The following is a 23,837-nucleotide window of genomic DNA, read 5'->3' on the forward strand; positions in this document are numbered from 1 at the left end:
TGTCATATTACGTTTAAAATGAATTCATTTTGGGATTTTGACCCCACCTTTACACTCAAAAGTAAACAGATCTATAACAGTTCAGGACCTTGACTTAGATTGTGTTCGGACATTTGAAACACGTCATTGCAGTAAAGGGTTTCCGTCATTTTGATGTCATATGTTTTTGACTATTGGTCGTAATGAATATGATGAATTGAATATATTTTGCGGAAATATTATTTATATTAATATTATTAGAGAACATTTATGCAATAGTGCCATTGTTAATGGAATTCCTGGACTTTCAGGAACAGTTCTTGCTCAGTTTTAATAACACCATTGACAGTGCAATTCTGAAAATTGAGTCATAGAGAAAATTTATAACCTTTCATATCTTATTTTTAATGTGGGGAATCGGGGGAGTTTATAGCCAGTCAGTTTCCTTTCGAGAAGTCTGACTCAAAGAGACGAACAGGTGGCAGGTGTAACGTGACTCCGCTTCCGCAATGAAATTTTAAAGGAGTGATTTTCGTGGTCATTTACCTATGCATCACAATTCCATGTCACTCAGAGTTTGACAACTTGGCATCCCTGAGTCACATGACTCATCTATCTCAACTATTTAGTACAAATTGGAAAATCTTGCATACTATGTGAGTGGTCGAAATAATCGCAGTTGCCAGTCAATTATTCGATGGTGGCTGACCCGATGAGATGTTTTGAATCGCCTGTCGATATGAGTCTTATCTCAAACATATAAAAGAACCAAAATTCGATTTTTTAAAACTAATTTATTTACAGGTTTTACAAGTTTTTTGGCAATAAACTTCTCTCATCAACTGATTCTTGGAACAATAACCTAAACTAGCCCAATAGTTACAACTTCTTTGAAATTTAGTTTCATCTTCACATGCAACTGTAATAGAAAAACATGTACTTGTTGGAATATTTAATCTATACTCTAAAACAAAAGGTTATGCGTTTTAACAAAAGCAAGTTTTGAACACTAATGTCCAACAGTAATACCTGAGTGGGACTATCTCAACTCGACCATTTGGTAACGTCAAGTGCAAGACCTAGCTTCTTGCGTGCACGGCAGGAATCCGGGATTTAGATTTGGTCTGGATATCCCGGCTTTTTCTTGTGATTCAGGACCGATTTTAAATGAGTTTGATCGGTCATCAAGTTTTCTAGAGTCGTCTCATGTCCCGACATTACTGCTATTGTCAGGAAAAATAGGAAGGTATCTGTCGGACAAGGATTTATGCCTGTCTCTCTGTTATATTCCTTTCGAATTTGGTGGGTTTATTTGTGTATATAGGCCAAAAGTTTAAAATTATGGTAGAATATGCCTCTATGTAATTTTGTATGCTCAAGTAGCATTTTCCTGTGAAATATCCAACATAAATTGCTAAAGATCTGACTTGAAGTACATGGGTGGAAACGTACTATAGAAGGAAATAGAGATGAAATTGACGACAAAATCAAAACCATTTGTCTTAATGGATGTTAATGTTGTTCCACACAATTCAATCATTGTTTGCCTTGTCGATTGTTCAAAATAACAACATGTTCATAACAAATTATTTGATTAATAAATGACAGTGATTGAAAACAATTGATCATTTTCAACCGTTTTTACATAAAAAAACAAAGTCTTCGACCGAATTTTTTCATCTTCATTGCGTAAGTCGTAGGGGTACTTTATCATAAATGATAAATTATGTACATGTAATAAGTTATCCATATGTTCGTAAAAAGGAAATTCATAACACCATCTCCGAAGTATCGCAGATAATGACAATCTTCTGAGATATCTGAATTGACAACTGAGACCCCGTCGACAAGAACATCATGTCATTTTATCGTCAATAATTACTAATGATCGCGTCAATATTGTTCGTCATAAATATTTTAGAAACTACATCTAACCGGAAGAAGGTGATATGACTTGAAGAGGCATTGCCGTTATTCCGATGCCTGGTTCGTTTACGAAAAAAAATACTTAACGGTGGAAGCGATGGTTTCCTTAAGTCATATAAATCAGCAATACATGCAATTTTTTTTAACTTGGCAGACTTAGTCTATCTTCCATTTTCTGTATATTTGAATGCAGCCGAAAGACGGATATTGATTCACCTGACAGAGAAATATTTCGAATTTCGATGACCTTATTGATTTTGTGTTCAGTGCCTCTTTTCGTGGACAATAGATGTAAAAGAGAACTTATCTTACCTGTTGGTGGTGATACTACCAAAAATGCAGGAGGATTACATCTGTCACAGGTTTTTGGACAGGATATTCTCACAGCATGGTTAGAGGCACAATCTGCTTTCCAGTGTTCGCAACCTCTCAATCTATCTACACATGTTGAATCTACGGTGGTTGTTTTCATCGTAGTTGTTGTGGGTTGTAATGATGTTCTTCTAACTACAGGATGGGTTGAATTCTGGATTGCAAACTGTCTAACGCACATTTGGTTTTCACAGTGGCTATTTTTTGGACATTTACTGCATATTGGTCCGATTGTAAATGGATATGACCCGTACATATTGCCCCTGTAAAAATGTATTCATTCATGTAAAGATAAAGCTTTAGCTTTGGAAACAATATCCAACACCATGCGAGTTAACGCCCAACAATTTTGCGATGACATCAAAAAACCTTCTAGAAGGAGGTAACATACCTAAATGCAATACAAAATGTCAAAAGCTATCCTATCTAGGATTAAACGGTTATATGTCTGTTTTAGAGATTGGTTACCTTTAAAAATGCTGTATCGATCAGGCGCTGTTAAATATTCGAAATGTCACACTGTTTTCGTGCATAATTGATGCAATATTTGAATACATTATGGTTCAAGAACGTGATAGTGAAACAAGTGGGAAAAACACCATATTTTTAACTGCATTATTATTTTTATGTAAATATTCAGTGAAATACTGTTTTCTTCACCGCATGGCAAGATTGAGGTAGAATTGTTCCAACGAATAGCCAAGGCTATTATTATAGCAACTCATCTTATGGTCGCTAATGCTCAATTCACGAGACTTTCCTAAACGCTATTAGCTGAAGGGTTATTTCGCTGAAAGGAATGAAAATCCACGTGAACTTACTCCTTACTTGGGATAATAAAAACAGGCGAACAATGTGGTGTCTTTAATCGTTCTGCCATTATCATTCATCACTGGACATTTCTTAATACCACATCCTACTGTCGTAGTGTTGGCCCAAACCATCTGCAATACAAAGAACACATTGAAATCTTGACCACCTCAACTGTACATCATCTTTTCTGCGATATTGCCAATAGTACAAAACCATCGTACATAATAGCCCAGATATATGCCCCGACCTCGCGCGTACAAGAATAAGAATTTGCGTTAAGACCTTAAAAAAATTACCCAAACTGGTGCCTCAGATCTTTAATTTTGATCCCACTCGCCTGACAATTTGCGAGTGAGATCGAGATCGAGATTGTTCTAAGGTGCAAGTAATATATCTGAGGCAATGGTGCAATAATGGAATTGCTTGGTTGTCAGCTTCGGGCCTGGTGTGTATACTAGATCTATCTGGTGTTGATATTTTTAATTCAAAATTTCACTCTGTTAAAGCACCACATATAACATAGGAAAACCCTCGGCATATACAATAGATGTATAACTAGCCACAGACAATAACCTTAGATACCAAGTATTTTGTCCACAAGATAGCCCTAGATAATACTCATTCAAAACTGACTTATTGACAGTCGGATTTTCGCCTCTAGATAATAATGGCGCAATATGTGGAATGCAGTCAAAAAGAAATCGATAGTGTGCAGGAAAACAATGCGCCTATCTTTTTCAACAAAGTTACATTTTTTTTTATATTGATGAAAATACGAAGCAGACAATCATGTCACCATATATAAGTACGGTTGAGAAACCAATATTTTCTCTCGTGAATAATGTTTATATCTCAAATTCAGCCATTGCTACTTAACATAATTCTAAGATATAATGACACATGACACTTAGATGAATTACCACGTCAATATACTCCCAATGTGTTGATATCAGTCAACTATATAGAAGGGAAAATAAAATGCATCAAAATACTGGACGGATAACATTTTGTGGCGTTATCAAAGTATCAAATATCGTTTAAGGTAAAAACACTGAATAGTTTTGTCTTCAGATGGCGATATTTAGCTTACTCGTCCTAGTCGTTGTTAGTATCTTTTATGAGATCACCCGAACACTCCAAATGATAATTCGTGATGTTTTGGTCGACGAGTTCAGATTGCATGAAGTTGTATACAATGGATTGAATTAGAAATTGGGAAGTTTCAGTTTCCAGACGCAAGAATCAAATATAACAAAACTACCTGAGTGTAATGACAAGCTAGTCCACAGTTTCCTTTTGATACCTGCCAATGCCTTCTTTCCTCATACCAACTATTGAGAGCATCTGTTACAAAGTCTTTAACAGATTTCTTGTAATCGTCAAAATATAGATTTTCACCTAGACCACTTCCTTTATGTTCAAATCGACATTTTTCTACCCAGTACGACGATTCTCGGGATAAGGCTTCATCCCATGTCTGAAAGATTAATGTGTGAAGTTAAATGATTTAAGTTGATCTAATATAATACAATTACGTGTGTCATTCTACAGAATATGACAATGTGAATGAATTTTTTCTGGATTTCCTGAAAACAATTTATAGCGTAAAACGTAAAACAAATTTATGGCAAATCAGTCGTCTAAGTCCTACGTAAAACAAATTGATAGCAAATCAGTCGCATAAGGCCTACGTGTGGCAATTGATAGCAATTCAGTCTTAACTGATCTACTTGAAATAATTGATAGCAAATCAGTCGTAACTGGTCTACTTGACATAATCTATAGCAAATCAGTCGTATTAGTCCTACGTAAAACAAATTGATAGCAAATCAGTCGTATAAGGCCTACTTGAAGCAATTCATAGTAAATCAGTCGTAAATGCTCTACTTAAAACAATTGATAGCAAATCAGTCGTAACTAGTCTACTTGAAACAATTGATAGCAATTCAGTTTTAACAAACCTTGGTATTGATAGCAAATCAGTCCTAACTGAAAAGTACTTGACAAAAATTGATAGCAAATCAGTCATAACTTTTACTTCCCAAATATCTTACCAATTTGATCATATTAGAAGCATATTCAGATTTTCTGTATGAGTTGTGTTGATTAACTATATACGATTTCAATGTTGAAAGATCTACTACAGCACCATTGACTAACATCAACCATATTATATTCAACCATATTCTTAAAGAATAAAATAAACTCTTTCTGAAAATAAAGTCGTCATTGCTTTTCCATCCGATTTCGTCAAGAGATTTATCATTCCATTTCTTTCTCATTTAGCCCTCCGGTTCCTCTTAATGGAAGACAAGTGTAAACTTTTTCAACTTGAGAGCTCCACTGTAACAGGAGATATCCTTTTTTATATGAAATACTCTTTTTTTCTAGAATTGGGAAAGCATGGAAAAGATCAGAAAGTCTGCGCTGAAAATCAAGAGATTTGTCATTCCATTTCGTTCTCATTTTGCACTTCAGTTCCTCTTAATGGCAGACAACTGTAAACTTTTTCGATTTGAGAGCCCCTCTGTATCAGGAGATATACTTTTTTTTTTATATGAAATACTTTTTTTTCTAGAATTGGGAAAACATGGAAAAGTTTACAGACTAGTCTGCGCTGAAACTTTTGCCACATTGACCATTAGTTCAACTAAAGATATCAGTGAATAATTATATTAATACTTTTGGCATTATATTTTTTTACAAGTAATATACCATTTCAAATTAGTTCAACCTATAGAGCTGTAAATACAATATATTATGGTCCTAGATTTGGTACTCTACAAATCCTGGGATAAAAGTATCTTTTTATATTGAATATAGTAAAAGTCTCGAACATAATTATGTGGTTAACAAAGTAGCAATTCACTTCTACGTTTTTTTAAAAAATATATTAACAATGATAACCTAATATTACAGAAGTTACTTACCCATAGAATTTTAAAAAACACATCATTTACAAAAAAAATTGTAAGAACAATAATCCTAGATATAGCATATGTGCTTTAAGCTGACTGGAGAATTAAGATAATTGTGTTAGATAAGATTAAAATATATATTTTAAATAACATGTCCAAATGTCAATTCACATCATAAACTGGCGAGACATTCAATATGTAAATTGGCTATTCTAATTATCGCAGGACATTTACTAGCCTCATTTTTTACAGGAAATTGGCGTACATATTGTTTACCCTTTCAAAGAAAAAAAACGGAAATAAAACATGATCGGTGTTAAGGAGTTTTCTTCTGTAATTATATTTAATTGTGTCAAGAAGGTCAGTTAAAATATGAATCATAGTCTATGAGGAAATACTTTTTTTTATGGTGGAATACTGTTACACGAAAAAATTCCCAGCGTATATCAGAACAATTTACGTGCATATATCAATAAATCTAAAACTGCTGTAAGTTTCTCGGTTTGTAAACCTCTTCTTCCTTATCTGTCATTCTTTTAATTAGTCTTACCGTAATCCAAAATCAATAAAAAAAACTTATACAGACCAAAAACCAATGGGGCTCTTCTCGATACGGATATAAAAAAAAACTGAGTCCATGGATTCTCACGTAATCAAAAAAAAAACTATTGTGCTAAAAAAAATTCGAACCGGCTATAAAAGTTAGATCGTTGTGCTATAAAACTAAGACAGGATGCGTTCATAACAAAGAACCAACTAAGAAATTTTCAACAATAAAAATAAAACCAAACTGTTGTGCTAGTAAAAACTTAAAGTTTCCTAGTTTCTTGCAGAGTTCTGGAATCTCACTTATTATATGACAAACCATGCGGTTACGGTCGGCAAAAACAAATGTTAAATAATATATAAAAAATAGTATTTAAGTACTGAAACAGATGGCTTGCTCATTCCGCTGGAACACTTTGCGATCGCGTCAAACATGCCTTATTGTACGACGTTAGATACGCTCATGCTTTCCCAGGGAAGCTCTGTGGGTAGCAGCTGCCACTTTCATGGAGATAACCCATTTTATAGGGCCATCCAGAAGATTATCGACAAATATGATAAGGCCGCAGGTAGAGGACAAGAACTTCAGTAAAACCATCATTCTTTACAATGTCAAGCTAATACGAACTTCGTCTTATACGTTGACTGTTACAACCACGGACATGTAGGTACCAGGGAAGTTTGTAGCTTTCGGTTTAACGAAAATCATTAAACATGCCATTCCATAACTAGAGTTATGTCCCTTCCTATTAGGAAACCTGTCAAGTGTCACGTACGCAACATGTGTATATGATTTGAGTGTACGTTAGCGAATACAGCCAATCATAGTCCTCGATAAAAACAATTAGCCATAATGTTATGTCTTTCTGTCGATTGCCTTGATTGCCTGTACAATCCAATCAAATCGTAGCAAGGTGACTATTGCAGTCAACAAGACATAAGACACAGATCGTAAGAACTTGACATTGTGAAGATAGGCCTATAGTCGTAAAGGTTCATAAACTAATCTTAATCAATATTAAAAGTGTATTATCATGGTAATTATTAAGTGGGAGAATCTATAAAATATTTCCACTAACATTACGATGCAAATTATACTTCTTAGGGTGCGGAAGGAAATTTAAACCCGAAATATAGGCCACAAGAGGTACTTCTGTTGCCCAGCCATGGGGGTGACATTACAGAAATAAATGGTCTTAATAAGGTATTTTAACCGGGTTAGCTCAGGGGGGAACACGGTATCACAAGTATCAGACTATAACTTTAATAAAAACCCTGTAATGATAATAATATACAATTATTATCACAGTAAAATTATATCTATTCACATAACATACTTATATACACTACAATACTATTTCAATACATTTGAAATACAATATATGCTATATTATGCGATGGAAAAAACGATAGGACACAAAGAATAATGTTAAATAAAAGTAAAACTAACCCAAAGGTGGGGTTTTAAACAAAGCTGTTGGAAACTGTTTTAACTATCAAATGTATTAAACCTGTGAATTAATTAAATATAATTAAAGGTAATTATAATATGTAATAATTGCAAAAGACTAAGCTTTACTTTAGATATAAAAGGTACCGTACCAAAGAATAGAAATTCAAGATGTCTGCCGTTTCTAAACATTAAAATACCATAGTTACATTTATACACCTCTCATACAAAATATAGTTACCCAGAAAGACAATAACCCTATAAAATACCCAAAACACACATACCTGTGAAGTTATTTGAAGGAAATAACTATGATGAAAAATTAGTTGAAGTAGCCAGATCAATTATTTCATAACGCATGAAACAAAGTTTCCTTCTACTTCAAAGACAAAGATAAAAGTAAAGTTTCTGACTGGATAGGTGATGTAACTCACTGACAACTCACTAAGCTGACCAATGACAGAAGGTGACAAGGTCCAGTGAGGTCAGTTCAGTTAAGAAAATAAGAGAAGGCAATAATAAGAACATTCGTATTAGGTCAGTGTAAAGTAATTATGTGCTTATTAAAACAGTAGTGGTGCATTAAGATAAGACAACATTTAAATAAAAACAACCCAGTTTCTGTAAAAATGCACCCTGCCACAGTATTTATCAACAAGTACACGTACGATATACAGACACATCTTTATGGAACACCATACTGGTTAATAATAATGATAATAATATTAACAATAGTAATAGTAATAGTAAAAGGACTGTAATAGTAATAGTAATAGTAATAATAATAATAATAATAATAATAAACTCTTTATTTTATATGGGTCAGTTATAACGTTGTTAAAGTTTTATGCAACGTTTCGCCGTGTTTCCCCTACAGAATGAACAAAGAAGTTTGACATGTTGGTGACCTCTCCCATTTTAGACTCATTACATAGACCTGAAGTTGATGTTCTTTATCTTGTTAAGATACCGTTTTATGATGGTTTTATTTTTAATATACAAGACTATGGACTGAAAATTACCGTTCGCCCATCGATCTGTTCATCGGCCCATCGGCTTACATTTCTTGTCGATGTGATAAAAACTGAGGTTCTATAGAAGCATATAACTTCTGTGTTGTTTTCACCAACCCAATTTGGGAGGGTTAATTGGTATTGGGGCTGGATTTTGTACTGAATTAAAGGCCCAGAAACTCATTTCCAACAATTTTGAGGTTCCAAAAAACGTATTAAAATCTATATCTATCTGATTTTGTACAAATGAAATGAATCAATCTATGATGAACTGAAAAAAGTTTTGCTGGGACTTAATTCTCACTTGCTGGAGCCCAAAATTTACGACCTAAATACGCCACTGGTGTGGGCGTATAAAGAGAGAATCTTTCTCTCATAATTTAGGTCTCATTGAAGTATTACTGGGAGATAACTCTTTTCTAGTTTTTCCACAATTAACGGACAACAATTGTTTTTTTTTTTATTTATATCTCGTGGCTAGAATAGAATGAATAATTTGTGCAGGCCTACAATAAGCTCTGTTTTTATATTTATCTTTATAATTGAATGCTTGAAAAACTTTACAATGAATACTTTACATAATAATACACAAGGCCTAATTATAGAGTATGACACATTGTCCCACATAGTAGTTTTAATAAACTCGTCCATGCATTACTGGGAGATAACTCCTTCTAGTTTTACAAAGTTTCAGACAACAAGTAAATTTTTATTTATTTTGGCTATATATAGATCAAGGACAATAACCCATACACTGCTTTACCACAAAATTGGTGAAAATCTATAACATCCTGATAAGATTACATCATAGATTTGGTCTAGTAATCAGATGAATGATTAAAGCCTTTAGGACTTTCTAATTATCAAGTTAAAGTAGGCCGCTTACAACAAATGTAAAGTTAAGTGTAATTAATAGCCAAAAATCCTCATCTAAAATCGCGAAAGCCACATTATTCTTTTTAGGTTTAGAACTAGCCTATGATGCAGGGTCTATAATACACATAGGCCTATCCTCACAAATATGTAGGCCTTATTTCGCGTTCTCATATTAGGCTAAAATAGTTATCAAGTCAATAATATCACGTTTCATATTTTCACAATCGGGTCAAATATGTAAAGCCTACTCAAATGTAGGCTAGGCCTATGGAGTATAGTCTACCTAAGACTTTGTCTTTTTGTGTACATGCGTCATATACGTACGCCTGTGGCTGTAAATACACAGAAGTCATAATATCATCCGGTTGAGGATTCTTCCCATATCATAACGTGCCAAAATGTGTATGAATCTTTCCGGTAATAACAAACATTTATCATGAACTCATCCTTCTAATTTGCTTTTTCGACATCCCTGTCATATTCAGCCACCAAACAGTGGTATATTTCGGACTATGTCGAATCGAAGGTGTTCCATTTTAACCCGGAAGTTTATGATAAAATGACCTCATACAGTCCCACAATCCAACGGTTTTATTTCCCCCGTAACAAAATGTGTTGGGTGATCGAATCAAGCCCCTGAAAAGTGATCTTTTTTTCATTAAAATGTGATATATTCGTAAATTATTTGTTCAAGGAATGGTAGTTCTTTGATTATACTAAAGGGTAATTTCATGTTTATTGTCAAAACTTATTTACAATCATTTCAAACTGGGCAAACTTGTGCTGTTTTGGCGAATGTCATAATCAAAACAAGTTGCTTCTAAATACTGTTTTGGCTCCATGCCATATGATTATGATATGACTATGATATATTATAATTTTTCAGTTTTGGTGGATATATCTTTTGCAAATTCTTTGAATGTATATGGAGCTCTATTATGTAAAAAAATCCATGTAGCCAAACGTCTCATGGAATGGGTAGGGTACTAACTCATCAAGTTGAACCTTACTTATGTGTTGTAATTTATTATTTGTTTATGTCATATATTATGCATGATTGTCTGACTATTTGTCTGTTCTTGAACTTTAGTTTGATTACAATGCTGTTATCTGGACTGAAGATAATGAAGTTCAAGGCTAATGACTACAATCTACAAGACTACAGAGAGTCTCTCGAACCTTGATGCATGAATATTATTGATCAACCCTATGGCCCTGATGCATTTTTACAGTTTGTTTCAAATTCAATCAGCGCCTGAAAGAGCTGTTGTTGGGATGGTTTATAGTCAGCTAAAGGCTGAGATCTTGAAGAATTTGCTTTGATACAGTATAATGAGCTAACAACTTTTTTCATTCTTTATTACAGTTATGGTATGGTAGAATTGATATCAAGGTTACCTTGACATGGCAAGTAAAGGCATTGGAATATGCTTAAAAATTAAACTTTTAGTAGTTGACTTTGTCTTTGAAGATGAATAAAGAAAATGGAAAAATATGCCTTTTGAGTGTTAGCTAGAATGATTGTGAAAATGGAAAGGTGTTTGGACATGTAAACATTGTTTATTTGTGTATTTATACCGTACCAGTACCCATCTTTGACATGGCCACTCCAAGGAAATCATTAAGTGAAAAGTTCCAGCAGGCAGCTAAAAAGAAAACTTCCAGCAAACGTCTAAGAACTCCAGATACTCCACCAGATGCTGGCCAGAAAGATGAACAGAAGATATTCCAAGATGAATCAAACCCAAAACCTGGTGTGTCTGAGGTGAAGATTGAACTGAAGAAAGAAATTGATGCTTCCAAGTTTTCTATGACCGTCAAATCACCTACTGAATTTGAATCAAGACGGAATGTTTTTGATTTTCATGCAGTAAAATGTTCAAAGATTGATATGAAACCAATGGCAATAGAGAAATTGAAGTCACCTCGAAGAATAGTTAAAGCTCAAACACCTTTAAGGAAACTGGGAATATGTGAATTTCGTCCAGCTGATGTTTCGCATATGTCTTTGACAAAGTTTACCAAAAGTAAGAATGACGATCGACCTGTCAAATTTCAGCTAAGCTCAGAAACAGTCAGTGAGTTGGATGAATCAAACTTGTCTCCTTCCCCACCAAGTGGAAATGAATCTGAACGTAAATACTCATCTTCAACCCCTAAAAGCAAGCATGATCAAAATTCATCGTCTGAACAAACACCCAATAACAGACGAAGTAGTTTGCTACGAGAGAATGCATTCGATGAAGTGGAGGACATGTCTATTTCTTCATCTGAATTTTCACCATGTAGTACCTCAACCAGTTTAAGGCTGGAAGATTTAAGTGATGAAGGAAGTATGAGTGACAGTAAACTACGAGAAAGTATAGAGTTTAGTGATGACATGACAGAGATCCACATTCCTGAACCACATCTACCAATAAACAAACAATTACGTATCGTTACATCTGTTGATAGAGCTCTTCATCCAAGAAGGAAGAGTTCTTTGGCCCGATCTCTTGGAAGATCGTCATCTGATAATTTGGATCACTTGGTATTTCTGGAATTTATGAAGAAATCTCAGTTGTCATCTTTTGTGCAATACTTCCCTTCAACGTTAACCATGAAAGACTTCAGGTACCGTATTGTTTATAATAAATGAATAATTCTATTAATAACTCTAAGCTTATTTCTTGCGAGGGATATTTTCAGAATTCAAAATTAAGCTCCCCAACTTATGATCAACAATTGAAATTGGATATAAGCTTATTTATTCTGACAACTTTTCAATGGTTTTCAAATGGTTTTTTGATACTTGACCTTGATCATTAGGGTCAAAATCAAAAAGGGATTCCAAATAGGGGTTTTCTCTCCTGATCATTATGTACGTGTTTTTCAGGGAGGCATACAGTCACCTGATGATAAAGCTTGACATTTTGATTCCAGATTTCACTATTGTCTTTTTGGATTTTTTCTAACAAAATTTTACAAGAGAATTCAAATATCAGCCTCAAAACAGTACTGTTTGTGACAGTTTTTTTTTGTATTCAGAAAATTTGCTGATATGAAATTGTAACAGAATCATAGTCATGGTAAATTATTCTGTGATTTTATGAATCAAATAATACCTTTATATTTTAGATGTTTAACAGAAGAAGATTTACAAGATCAATATAAAATAGATGATGCCCAGTGTCGTAAATTAATCTTAAAAGCAGTAGACAAGGCTAAAGAAGAAGAAGAAAGCGATGTGGAGGTAGGAATCTATATACATAATTTTGACATGTAAATAGGTCACATTTAATCAAAATATTTCATATTGTTTCAAAAGTAACAAATTGCCAAGAGCAACGCCGGTTAAAATTTCTTCACAATCTAGCGAAGAATCTAATCAGGTTCCACTTCCCCCCCTAACAATAATAAGCTTATATCAAATGCATTCACATCATTAACCTACATGTAATGAGATGTCCTGCAAAATTTCGACAAATACATTAACAGTGAGAGAGTTGTATTAAGCTAAGGCTTATAAATGTCAGATATTTGCATAATAGCATTATAATTTATGCTAAACAAAAAATAACACATTGTAAGTTTTATTAAAATTACAAAAACAATTTTTTTTTTTGCTGTTATTTTTTATCTCCATTGTAATCTAACATATTTTCTACTGCACTTATTCCAACTAAATGTCTTTCATGTTCTTATTTGATATTATTATTTGATATTATTTTCGGGGAATTCCCTTTTAAATGAAGGTTTAAACCAAGGTTTATCCATTAGTTTGCAATGATAATGTTAGATGAGACACATTCCTTATCAAACTTAAGCTTAAGCCAAGGATTAGCAGTCCCTGGCTTTTAAGCTTATCTTTGAAAGATATCTTTCACTAATAAATATTCCACGTCAATGTTCTTAATTAGTTAATTTACAATATGATTATTTGAAGATATTCATATTTTTTTTTACAGTACTTAGGAAGGTTTAAAGACCTAGATATTTGTTAATTAGTAAGATAAAGAACAGGATTCTCTTGCCAATTTTCTCTCATATTATTTGGCATCTGTTTTCTGTTATATTGGAATTATAAAGTTTTTATCACATTAGTCACAAGTGTCTTATTTCTTTGTGGGGAACTGTGTCAGATTTATTAGTTCATTGTTCTATAATGTTCAAGGCTGGTTGGTAAGCCTGCAAAACTTGATTTTAGTATTCCAGTCATCTGATTGGTCAATCATTAAATTGATTTTGAATTTAGTTTTGTTATCCAATCAGATTTCTTCAAAAATGGATTTTGTCTAAGTTAACAGAATTAAACCCCTTTGTAATAACAGCAACAGCTAATAACAAACTTTACAATGAAAATATGCATTTCTTAAATCAAGATATTTTCCACACCGATACAGGAATTGCTGATGTTTTGCAGATTACATTCTCAAACTTGTTTGACATATACAGGGTTCGCACAGTCTTGAAAAACCTTTGAATTCCGTCCATTGCCTTGAATAACCTTGATTTCAAAAAAAGTCTTTGAAAACACCATAAAAAAAAACATTTTCTCTTGAAAAGTCCTTGAATTTTGAGTTGAGTCAAATTGTGTATATTTTTATCATTAACCCCATTGACAAATATTAACTATCTTTATTGATTTCACAGTTCAGAAGTAATGTACGTATGTGTATTCTGTCAGACTAATATCCTTGAAAAGTCCTTGAATTTCAAAGCCCAGAGTCCTTGAAAAGTCTTTGAATTTTTGATGGAAAGTGCTGTATGAAAATGAAATGAAATGAATGGAGTTTTACGTCCTGCTTTTCTGCACCATGTGGGCTAATGAAGACGGGCAACGCCATGTAGGGTGCAATGAGGGAAATTTTGCCAGGACAGCGGCATTAGCCTGCTCTTTTTCGATTTCCAACTGTCGAGGGATTTAACGTACAAAGCCTGTAGCACACGGGGCCTCGGTTTATTGTCCCATCCGAACGACTAGATGCTTTTTCCATGTCAGCCCCTCGTACCTGCATCACTGACAGGGGGAAACCGGGTTGAAAAATCCGAAGGTATTATCTCGACCTATGCCGAGATTGAACCCTGGACATTCAGGTTAGCGAGCAAGCGTCTGAGCCACCGCGGCTCCAAAAAAAAGTGCTGTATGAACCCTGATATAACTATCAAGACACATTTTTGTATCAGATCCTTTTCATACCAGTAATGAGAAATTGAGTACTGTAATTAAATTTGCTGCAATTTCTATCATTTTGGGGTAAAAAACTGTGCATTGTATTCGGAAATGTACGGTATTTAAGCTTTTGTAGACAAATTTGTTCTATACGGGTATGTATTATGTAACTGTATTATGTAACGGTATGAATATATATATATTTGTCTGGAGAACTGTTTAAGTATGACTTTATGACCTTAATACATCATGTGCTTGAAGCTAAAGGTAATAAGCTAAAAATATCAACAATTATACGATTTCCATCAAACCTTGTAGACAAATTTTCTCTATAGTCTTATTTTTTCTGAGAAATTTAAAGGCCATGCTTCATTGGTTGAGATGTAAATATCACAAAAATTGCATAATTCCTTCAAATAACCTTATAAAACTGAAAATTTCACTTCTTATTACCGGTACTGCATTTTCTTTTCTATATATGGCAGTGTCTCAATAAAAGATCAGCGGTCTTTTTAATTTGAGATAATTCTAGACACATGAATTTTAAGGCTTACATTTCAGCAGTGAGCTGTGAACACTGTTACTGATTAGCTTAGCTAAAAAAAGAAATTCCAATTTCTAAGATCAAATATGTCCAGCTTAAAATAGTTTGATAGTGCTAGACCAAGTTGAAAGTTGTGAATGGATCAGGGTATGTGTGAGTGTCTATTATTATCTGTGGTTGTGGGAGTACTGGTATAAAATGATAATAATTTAACCTTCAACACAGCTGTAAATACTCCAGTATAGGTTTCTTATCTTCTCACTAACACTGTTCAATGATTTAAATCCTAAATTACAATATTATTTGGCCGTTTTCAGTTAAATATAGACCGGTCAATTATTTACTGATTATAATATACCGGTAATTGATTTTTTTCAGTTATAGCATCTTCACAATGTCTTATACCTTGACTGCAATAGTCACCATTTTTGTATTGTGGAAGTTTGTAAAGTCTACATTTACAAACTTCTGTGATACAGTATCTTGCGATTTTGATAATTGTAGTAGCGGGTGTTGCATACAAGTCAGACCATTCTTACATTTTTCAAAACACCTGATGATACTTCTCTTTGGATTTATAAGTTAATATTTCGAATTGATTGAAAACTAAAGAGAATTCTTTTGCTGGTTTGAAAAACTGTCATAGAAGATTAAGCTTATATGTTACAATGTATATTTGTTATTGCGAAGTGTAAGGTAACTTTACCTTGATTAGTAAAAGCTAACTAAATAATAACAGAATAAATTGTTCTTAATTATAATGATTTTAGTTCAATATGTGGACAGTTAAGATATAAACAAATCCTATCTTGATATTTTTCCGATACATTTTGTCTCCTGTTTTTTTTTTTCTTGATAACATTTTATTTATTGATTTTATATCAAAGAAAAAGTGTACTTACAATATAACTTGGTGCCTCTACCATTTTGACGAATCTGTATTGTAAGCATGTGTAAGGACATAGATGTCTGCGACAATTCCTTGAAAGAAATATGTTGTTATAACGACAAACCTATTAAATTAACTCATCCAATGTGTTGATGAGACATCTCTCTATATTGGTTCCTACTGTAACTAAGCAATGTTGACGTCATGGCATTATCATCATCAAATCCATTTAGAACTAACAAAGAGGAATCTGGTTTCATCAGATTTGACAGATGTATGGAATTGCTTAGAAAACTATAGGCTGGCCATGAGAGCATGGTGTATGAAAGCATTTCATAATATCCACACATTTCAAAATATAAAAATTCTGGTGCTCCATTCTTAATTATTTGAATATATATCTAAAAGGGGCACGTTCATTTTTGGGGGTTAATGTGGGTCTTAAATATAAGTAAATTATCTTCAGAAGTACTAGAAATATACGAATATTGCTTAATTTCTTCAAAAACTCAAGAATTTCACTTACTATTTCTCTATAAGTCTTTTCTTTGTATTGGTAAGTCTCAAACATGGATAATTCTAGCCACGCATGTATTTGAAGGCTCAAATTTCGAAGGTGAGCTGTGAACACTATTAGCTAAAAAAATTCCCATTTCGGGGACCAGGTGGTTAAACGGATGGCGAAGCTGTTCCTTTAATGGTAACAATTGTATTCAGTACCTGTGCATAAAATATCATATGATCAGGGCTACTTATAACATAATGTGGTCTCTCTAATATGGATGTTGAATTGAAAGACAGAAAATGAATTGTTACTAGATTAATACAAATTTGATTTTCCAAAATATTTTTCTACATTGTTTTGCGGACAAAAGACTGTCATTTGTGTCAGGTTTTAAGATTGATACCAGTTATAAAGAGATATTTTAAGACATAATAATACATGCAGCAGGATGATATTGTAAATAATCTCGCCACGAGTCCTCGAGGTAAAAAAAGCTTCAAGATATGACAACTACGTAAGAGGATTAACAAGTTCAACTAATGTCAGGTGAAGATTAAACCTATAAGATCATTTTATCTCAGTCTGAGATTAGCACCTACTTATTTTTACTGATCTTTCAACTGATTTAGACTATTTTTGTCTTAAAGACATGATGTACTTTTTAAAATGGAAAAGTTCAAAGGTTTAAAGAAGAACAAAGGCGATAATAAAAGATGGATGGATGACAATTAAGAAAGAAACTGTGAGTTCCCCATACACGATAAATTTGTTGACATCAATTGACAAGAGCATCGAAGTATTGACGGATATTTATCATTAATTAAGGTGACTGTGTGTGGGTTAAGCCTCAATATATTGATCAATAATTCCTCTTTTTTCGTTTTTGAGAATCCTCTTGAGCGAGGACTATTGCTAGTGTAACATACCCTTCAATATCAAATAATTTAATCAGAATGGAAAAAGCTGAAAATAACATTGATTATGTATAAGGACCTTTAGTCAATGAACATAGCGTTACATTGTCTCCTAGGACCCTATATTTTTTTTTGACCGAAGATGTAAAACCCCCATGTTTTTGTGTGATTTCTTCATAAGTAGTTGCTTTGTAGACATAGCAACCAAACCAGATCAGACAGTGTCTATAATATCTAAAAAAATTACTGATATAGTGCATAGACCACATTTTAATCATACCTTAGTCGCAGAAACGGAATTATTTAGCTAAGCTAATTATGGTAGTTTCGTCCATTTCTAATACTTCTGAAAACTATGTACATATATTCAATTCAAAGCCCAAATCAACCCTTGAAAATGGCTGACCATGACCGGATCATGACTCTTGTCCTAATTAAATTTGGTATGTTCTTAGTTTAAAAAGGGTCAAAAACAGAATCAAGAGCTGAAAATATTTCAGTCCAGGGATGTAAAACTCCCCTTGTCATTTTGTTATATGAAAAATAATTGTCAGTATATTTGAAATTTTTGATTTGAAGTTCTTGCCCTTTACTCTTTTGAACTAGATCGGAAAGGATGAAATATTTGAATCATCAACTGGGGCTGGTTTCCCAGCTGAACTTTTCACATTATCCATTAGACTGATGAATGTTATCCCTCTTAAAGTTAACTCACAATATCTTTGAATCAAAGAAGATATAACATCCATAGTATAAGGACAACTTCAAGTTAAACAGATGCTGTTAACAGCATCCTATCCCATGAAAACTCAAAATGTGCTCCATGTATCATGATATAAAGTTGAAAATAATCATTAATGTCAGCCTGTACATTATAAGCTAAGCTTAAAATGGAAATGTAGAGTTCAACAAATTCTAATTGAACTTGGCCTGATGCGTGGGATGTAAGATGGAATTACACATACCATGAGATAGTTGTATTAGTAAGAAATAGAAATGTATCAACAGATCAATTTGACTTTTCTACCACTTGATGTCAGCTGTAATAAGGTGGTACTGACTATATCAAATGTTACTTACAGTAGAGAGTTAGCACTATAAATATCTCATCTTTTCTTTTCTACTCTTCCTATGATTATTCTCTTCTGTCTGAACTTGAGAGATCATGCAATTCTTGTAATCTTTTAAAATAAAATGAAGAAGGAGTTTGATTCTGTTTTCTGCACCTGATTTGGGCTAATGAAGACAGGCAATTGTAGTGTGCAGTGAGGTAAATTTTACCAGAAAAGAGATATATGCCATCTGTTCAACGTGTACAGCCTGGAGCATAATTACACAGTGAATTCTTCCTTCCCAATAACTAGACACTTTTAATGTCAGCTCCTCTGACTTACGTCATTGATAATGGGGAAATGGGATTGAAAATTCTTCAAGAAACAGAATTTTTCTTCGCAGAATTGAGCTATTCATCGCCTTACATATGATTCATCAGACTTTTTGTAAGCTAAACAAGATTAGAATCCATGACCATCATAAATTAAAAAGGCCTGAAAATATTTGTTCAACCTTAGAAGGTGTAATTTGGTGAAAAGATGTCTAATATCTTATGTTTATTAGGTCCAATATATTATTATGGTTGTTGCTTTGATTTTGTTATCACTAATTGTAAAATGAAAATTATTATCATACTTTCTGAGCCACCTGATAAAGTGATGTACTAGTGTAGAATTTTCAAATGAAATTTTAAACTGTAAGTTTTGATGAACTTCTATTAAGTCCTGTATAAGTTTCAAATTAAATTTTTTCTTTATACTGGTGCGCCATTTTTTTTGTCCAATTATACCTTAGTCTCAGAAATAGGAATTTTTTAGCTAAACAACTAACTTTCGATGACAACAATTAAATCTGACATTTTTTGAATGAAATGATTTATTATCCATCAAATAGAAGTATGGACAAATTATTTTACTTGTAAGGTTCTATAAGATTAGACTTCGCTATAATTGTGTTATTTCAGTATTTCAATTAGTGATATATTTCAAGAAAAACATCTGATCAAGTCTAATGAAGGTATTGATTGAAGTCTAGTTTGCAACCTTTTAATGATTCCTGTAATTAGGGACTAGAAAAAAATATATAAAATGTCAGTGGTAATAATCAAAGGCATAAATGTGTTGATATATTGACTCTGTTTTCCAAGATAGATATAAAGATAATAAGATAAAGTATGAAGAACATAAAAGAAGTATTTCATCAATCAGTTGCCTCAAAACTTTTCCGTTGACCCTCATTCATCACATCGTTTAAAGGGATAGATGCGCCATTTTTTGACCAATCATACAGTAGTCTCAGAAACATAAATTTTTTTCAGTAATAATGTTTACAGCTCACTGTCAAATTTGAGCCTTCAAATCCATGTGTGTCTAGAATTATCCATGTTTGAAAGTTAAATAGACAAGTCTTCATTTCTTGAGACTTTGCCATATATAGAAAAGGCATCTATAGAAATTGGAAAAGAAACTACCAGTTTCAGATATTTTGAAGGAATTATGCGATTTGTAGTACTTAACTGAGTGTAGCCTTTGTGACATTAAAAACTCGTGGAAAATACTCAAAAACATTTTAATAGTCTATAACTTATAGGTTTGTCTTATTGATTTTCAACTTTACTTCTTATCATAAGATAGACATCGGAAATGTCTTCTGTCACTGACTTCAAAATATATTCATTTCCATCAATATTTTATCTTTCATTAATAAATTGAAATGGAGTCTTAAGGCTTAGGATTTTGTAAGAAAGTTGTTCTGGTTGTTCTCTTTGAGGTTTTTTTTCTTAACAAATGGTTAGAAATTTCTGATTGCGTTATTGATGTGAATGAGTTTAAAATGTCAGATTTGTAAACGTTTTTTGTGAGAGTTTAAAACTATAGATGTCATGTGCGATGTTATTGTGTTAAAGGGAAAAAATAATCTAAAATTTTTTTGATTGTGCTATATATAGTGGTACTTGTTTTTCTAGCAGTATAGAATTTTCAGAGAAAAAATGTGTTAAAGGGAAAAATACTCTAAAAATATTGTGTTAATATATTGTGTTAATATATAAAAAATACTCTAAAAATATTGTGTTAATATATTGTGTTAATATATAAAAAATACTCTAAAAATATGTGTTAAAGTGAAAATACTCTAAAAATATTGTGTTAATATATTGTGTTAAAAATATTCTAATTTTCTAATTTTACAATGGAAGGGATTTAAGAGAAAAAGTAGATAGTTATTCTCAATGGATTTAGCTGTTTTGAGGAAGTTTTGACTTAAATCACATTCAGTCTATGAAACTCATAGTTATGCCATAAAAATACATTTTCGTTTTTTGTATAATCTAATAATTCCATATAACCAAATCTATCAAATAACCAACCCATGATTGAAGAATATGAGATGTGTTTGCACTCAAGTTCAGTCTATTCATGTTCTAATTATTCATTAATTCTTGGCAGTAGGTGAAGCTTCACCTTTAATAGATACTTATTGTATTTGCTATATATCTGGGAAGGATATGAACCAGTCAACAGTAGACAGGTTTGATGAGTTAATATGAGCTAGAGTTGAGTGAAGTTGTTTATCAGAATTTCTCTATTCTCTAGCTCAAGTCTCTGACTGAATGTTAAACTATGTGTACAAGTAGTGAATACTGGCCTCGGGTATGGTGTGTATGAAATCAATGGCCTCTACTATATTTACATTCTGTTATAGTAGAGGAAAAATCAATTCTCTACCTTCTGGGATTGTGGCAAAGTAACATTTGCCAGTGTCTGTTTAACAATACGGAATAGTTTTTCGTGTCACCATGCCTGTGTTTTTGAAATAAAAAAGTGAAGTGAGTTATTAATTTGTACTGGCAGTGAATAATTGATTGGATGAGTGGTAAACGTGGTGAAAATGGAGTATGACGTTAATGCCAGGATTAAAAACTGTGGGTTAAGGTAAAGGGATAATATGAAGAATAACAATACTGTTATTAACAATGTGGAGATGAACATTTAAGTTATTAACTGGTCATTATTTGGTTATATTACATATTCCAACAGATATCTGGTTATTATTCTCAACAGATAACCTATAGTACATGTCAACAACCTTTTTTATCTTCTACCTTGGCCATAGATAAACTTCTGTTCAGTTACCATTTAGAATTAATCATTCACTTTTATCTGACGGTGAGAAAAATCAAGGACGATCTCCAGCCGGCTGTACGAAGACTGTTAAGTAATATGACTTCTTAACGTGCCTTAACGTGAGTTTTAACTATCAACAGTGAAAAGACTTATTGAAAGTGTTAAATAATCTGGAAAAGTGTATTCAAGTTAGAAGGAACCACTATAAGCTAGTGTGTAAGTGAATAATAAACTGTTTAGATGACATGCCAATAGAGTGAAAGTCGTATAGATCTTATCAATAGTAATCGGTTGGTCTCTATTCTATTGATTTGAATAGTTCAGTAATATCTATGTAGGTGGTAGGTTTAGTTTTGTATGTCATCTCTATCTTAGATTCATTTCAACCACAAAATGTCTCCTGTGGTTTTTCATTTTGAATAAAGTGAAATTAAAGTATGTCATATACGATGGTATGGTAATGACAAATATGGCTGAAAAATCTGAAGCCAAAAGCAAGAGAAAAACATTTGAGTTGAAACATAATGTAACAAAAGTTTATGACGAAGACTTTCAGGAATGGAAGAAACAGAAGGATGTCTTACCACCACCACCACAACAGAAGGATGTCTTACCACCACCACCCAAACAGAAGGATGTCTTACCACCACCACAACAGAAGGATGTCTTACCACCACCACCAAAACAGAAGGATGTCTTACCACCACCAAGACAGAAGGATGTCATACCATCCAAAAGGAAAGATGCTTTGCCACCTAAACAGAAGAATGTACTACCACCAAGACCAAAACCCAAATTAAAACGTTCCGATGCTAGCTTGATATTAAAGGACCACGTGGAACTAAAACAAAACTTTCTTGGGTTGAAGCGTAAGGAGACGTCTCATTTAAAAGACTCCGAGTCGACTTCCAAAACTCATCAGGAATTAAAAAAGACAGTGCCAGAATTACATTTGAGAAATCAGGATGGAAGGCATCAGAAACTACAAGTGGAACCTAACAAGAAGTTATCACTAGCAGTGACACAAGATTCAGAAATAGCAGCACTTCATAGGAGTTTAGAATTGAAATGCGATAACATACTCCAGGAGGAGTGTTCAATGCCAACGGATTCAACTGTTGGAAATAAACAGGAACTCTCTCCATCCAAACAGAAGTCATTTGAATTAGAACATAATGAATGTATGGTATATGAGGAAGATGTACCTGTCATTGTGCGAAGACGTGGGTGTATGCTACGAGTTAGAATAACATCATTTACTGATACTGATTCAGATGGAGATATTCCAGCACTATCAAATAGTCAATCTAGTGTAAGTTAATAATTCATTCTTTTTGTAGTAGTGTTTTATATAAAGAGGTGCATTTAAAGAGACAGATTCACAATATGTTTGACCAATTTGTACTGTAATCTCAGAAACAGAATTTTTTTTAGCTAAGCTAATCTGTAATAGTGTTCACAGTTCACTGTCAAAGTTTGGCCTTCAAATACATGTGTGTTCAGAATTACAGAGTTTGATCTCTTGCCATTAAGACCTATATTATACATAGAATACAAGTAAAATACTTTGAGGTATTTTTGAAGTCCCTTTTTTACATATGTCACCTTGGGCAGAGAAATAACATAAGTATGGTCACCGTTAATTTTCAAGCAGATTAGAAAAGCTGTCAGATAAACAGAGTAGATGCTTTTGTTACTAAAATGTTGGTCTCACATTAGGATGTAAAATTCAATATTAAGTTGTCATAGACTGAGTGAAACA

General features: G+C 33.0%; 2 protein-coding genes across 2 annotated transcripts; one reads left to right on the forward strand and one right to left on the reverse strand.

The window, feature by feature from the left end:
• Positions 1 to 764: 764 nt before the first annotated feature.
• On the reverse strand, positions 765 to 6,180 carry LOTGIDRAFT_233202 (hypothetical protein). The gene is made up of 6 exons (XM_009058765.1): positions 6,021 to 6,180; positions 5,145 to 5,277; positions 4,352 to 4,567; positions 3,106 to 3,221; positions 2,218 to 2,540; positions 765 to 898 (listed from the first exon to the last, which is right to left on the reverse strand). The coding sequence occupies exons 1-6, from the start codon at positions 6,044 to 6,046 to the stop codon at positions 774 to 776; spliced, it is 939 nt and encodes a 312-aa protein (XP_009057013.1). The 5' UTR covers positions 6,047 to 6,180; the 3' UTR covers positions 765 to 773.
• A 5,313-nt stretch (positions 6,181 to 11,493) lies between these two features.
• LOTGIDRAFT_162771 (hypothetical protein) lies at positions 11,494 to 13,876 on the forward strand (the record flags this gene model as incomplete). Its single annotated transcript, XM_009058766.1, has 3 exons — positions 11,494 to 12,506; positions 13,011 to 13,125; positions 13,841 to 13,876. The coding sequence occupies 3 exons, from the start codon at positions 11,494 to 11,496 to the stop codon at positions 13,874 to 13,876; spliced, it is 1,164 nt and encodes a 387-aa protein (XP_009057014.1).
• Between the last annotated feature and the right edge of the window lie 9,961 nt (positions 13,877 to 23,837).

Source organism: Lottia gigantea (genome assembly GCF_000327385.1).
Source record: "Lottia gigantea unplaced genomic scaffold LOTGIsca_35, whole genome shotgun sequence".
Taxonomy (NCBI): Eukaryota; Metazoa; Mollusca; class Gastropoda; family Lottiidae; genus Lottia; species Lottia gigantea.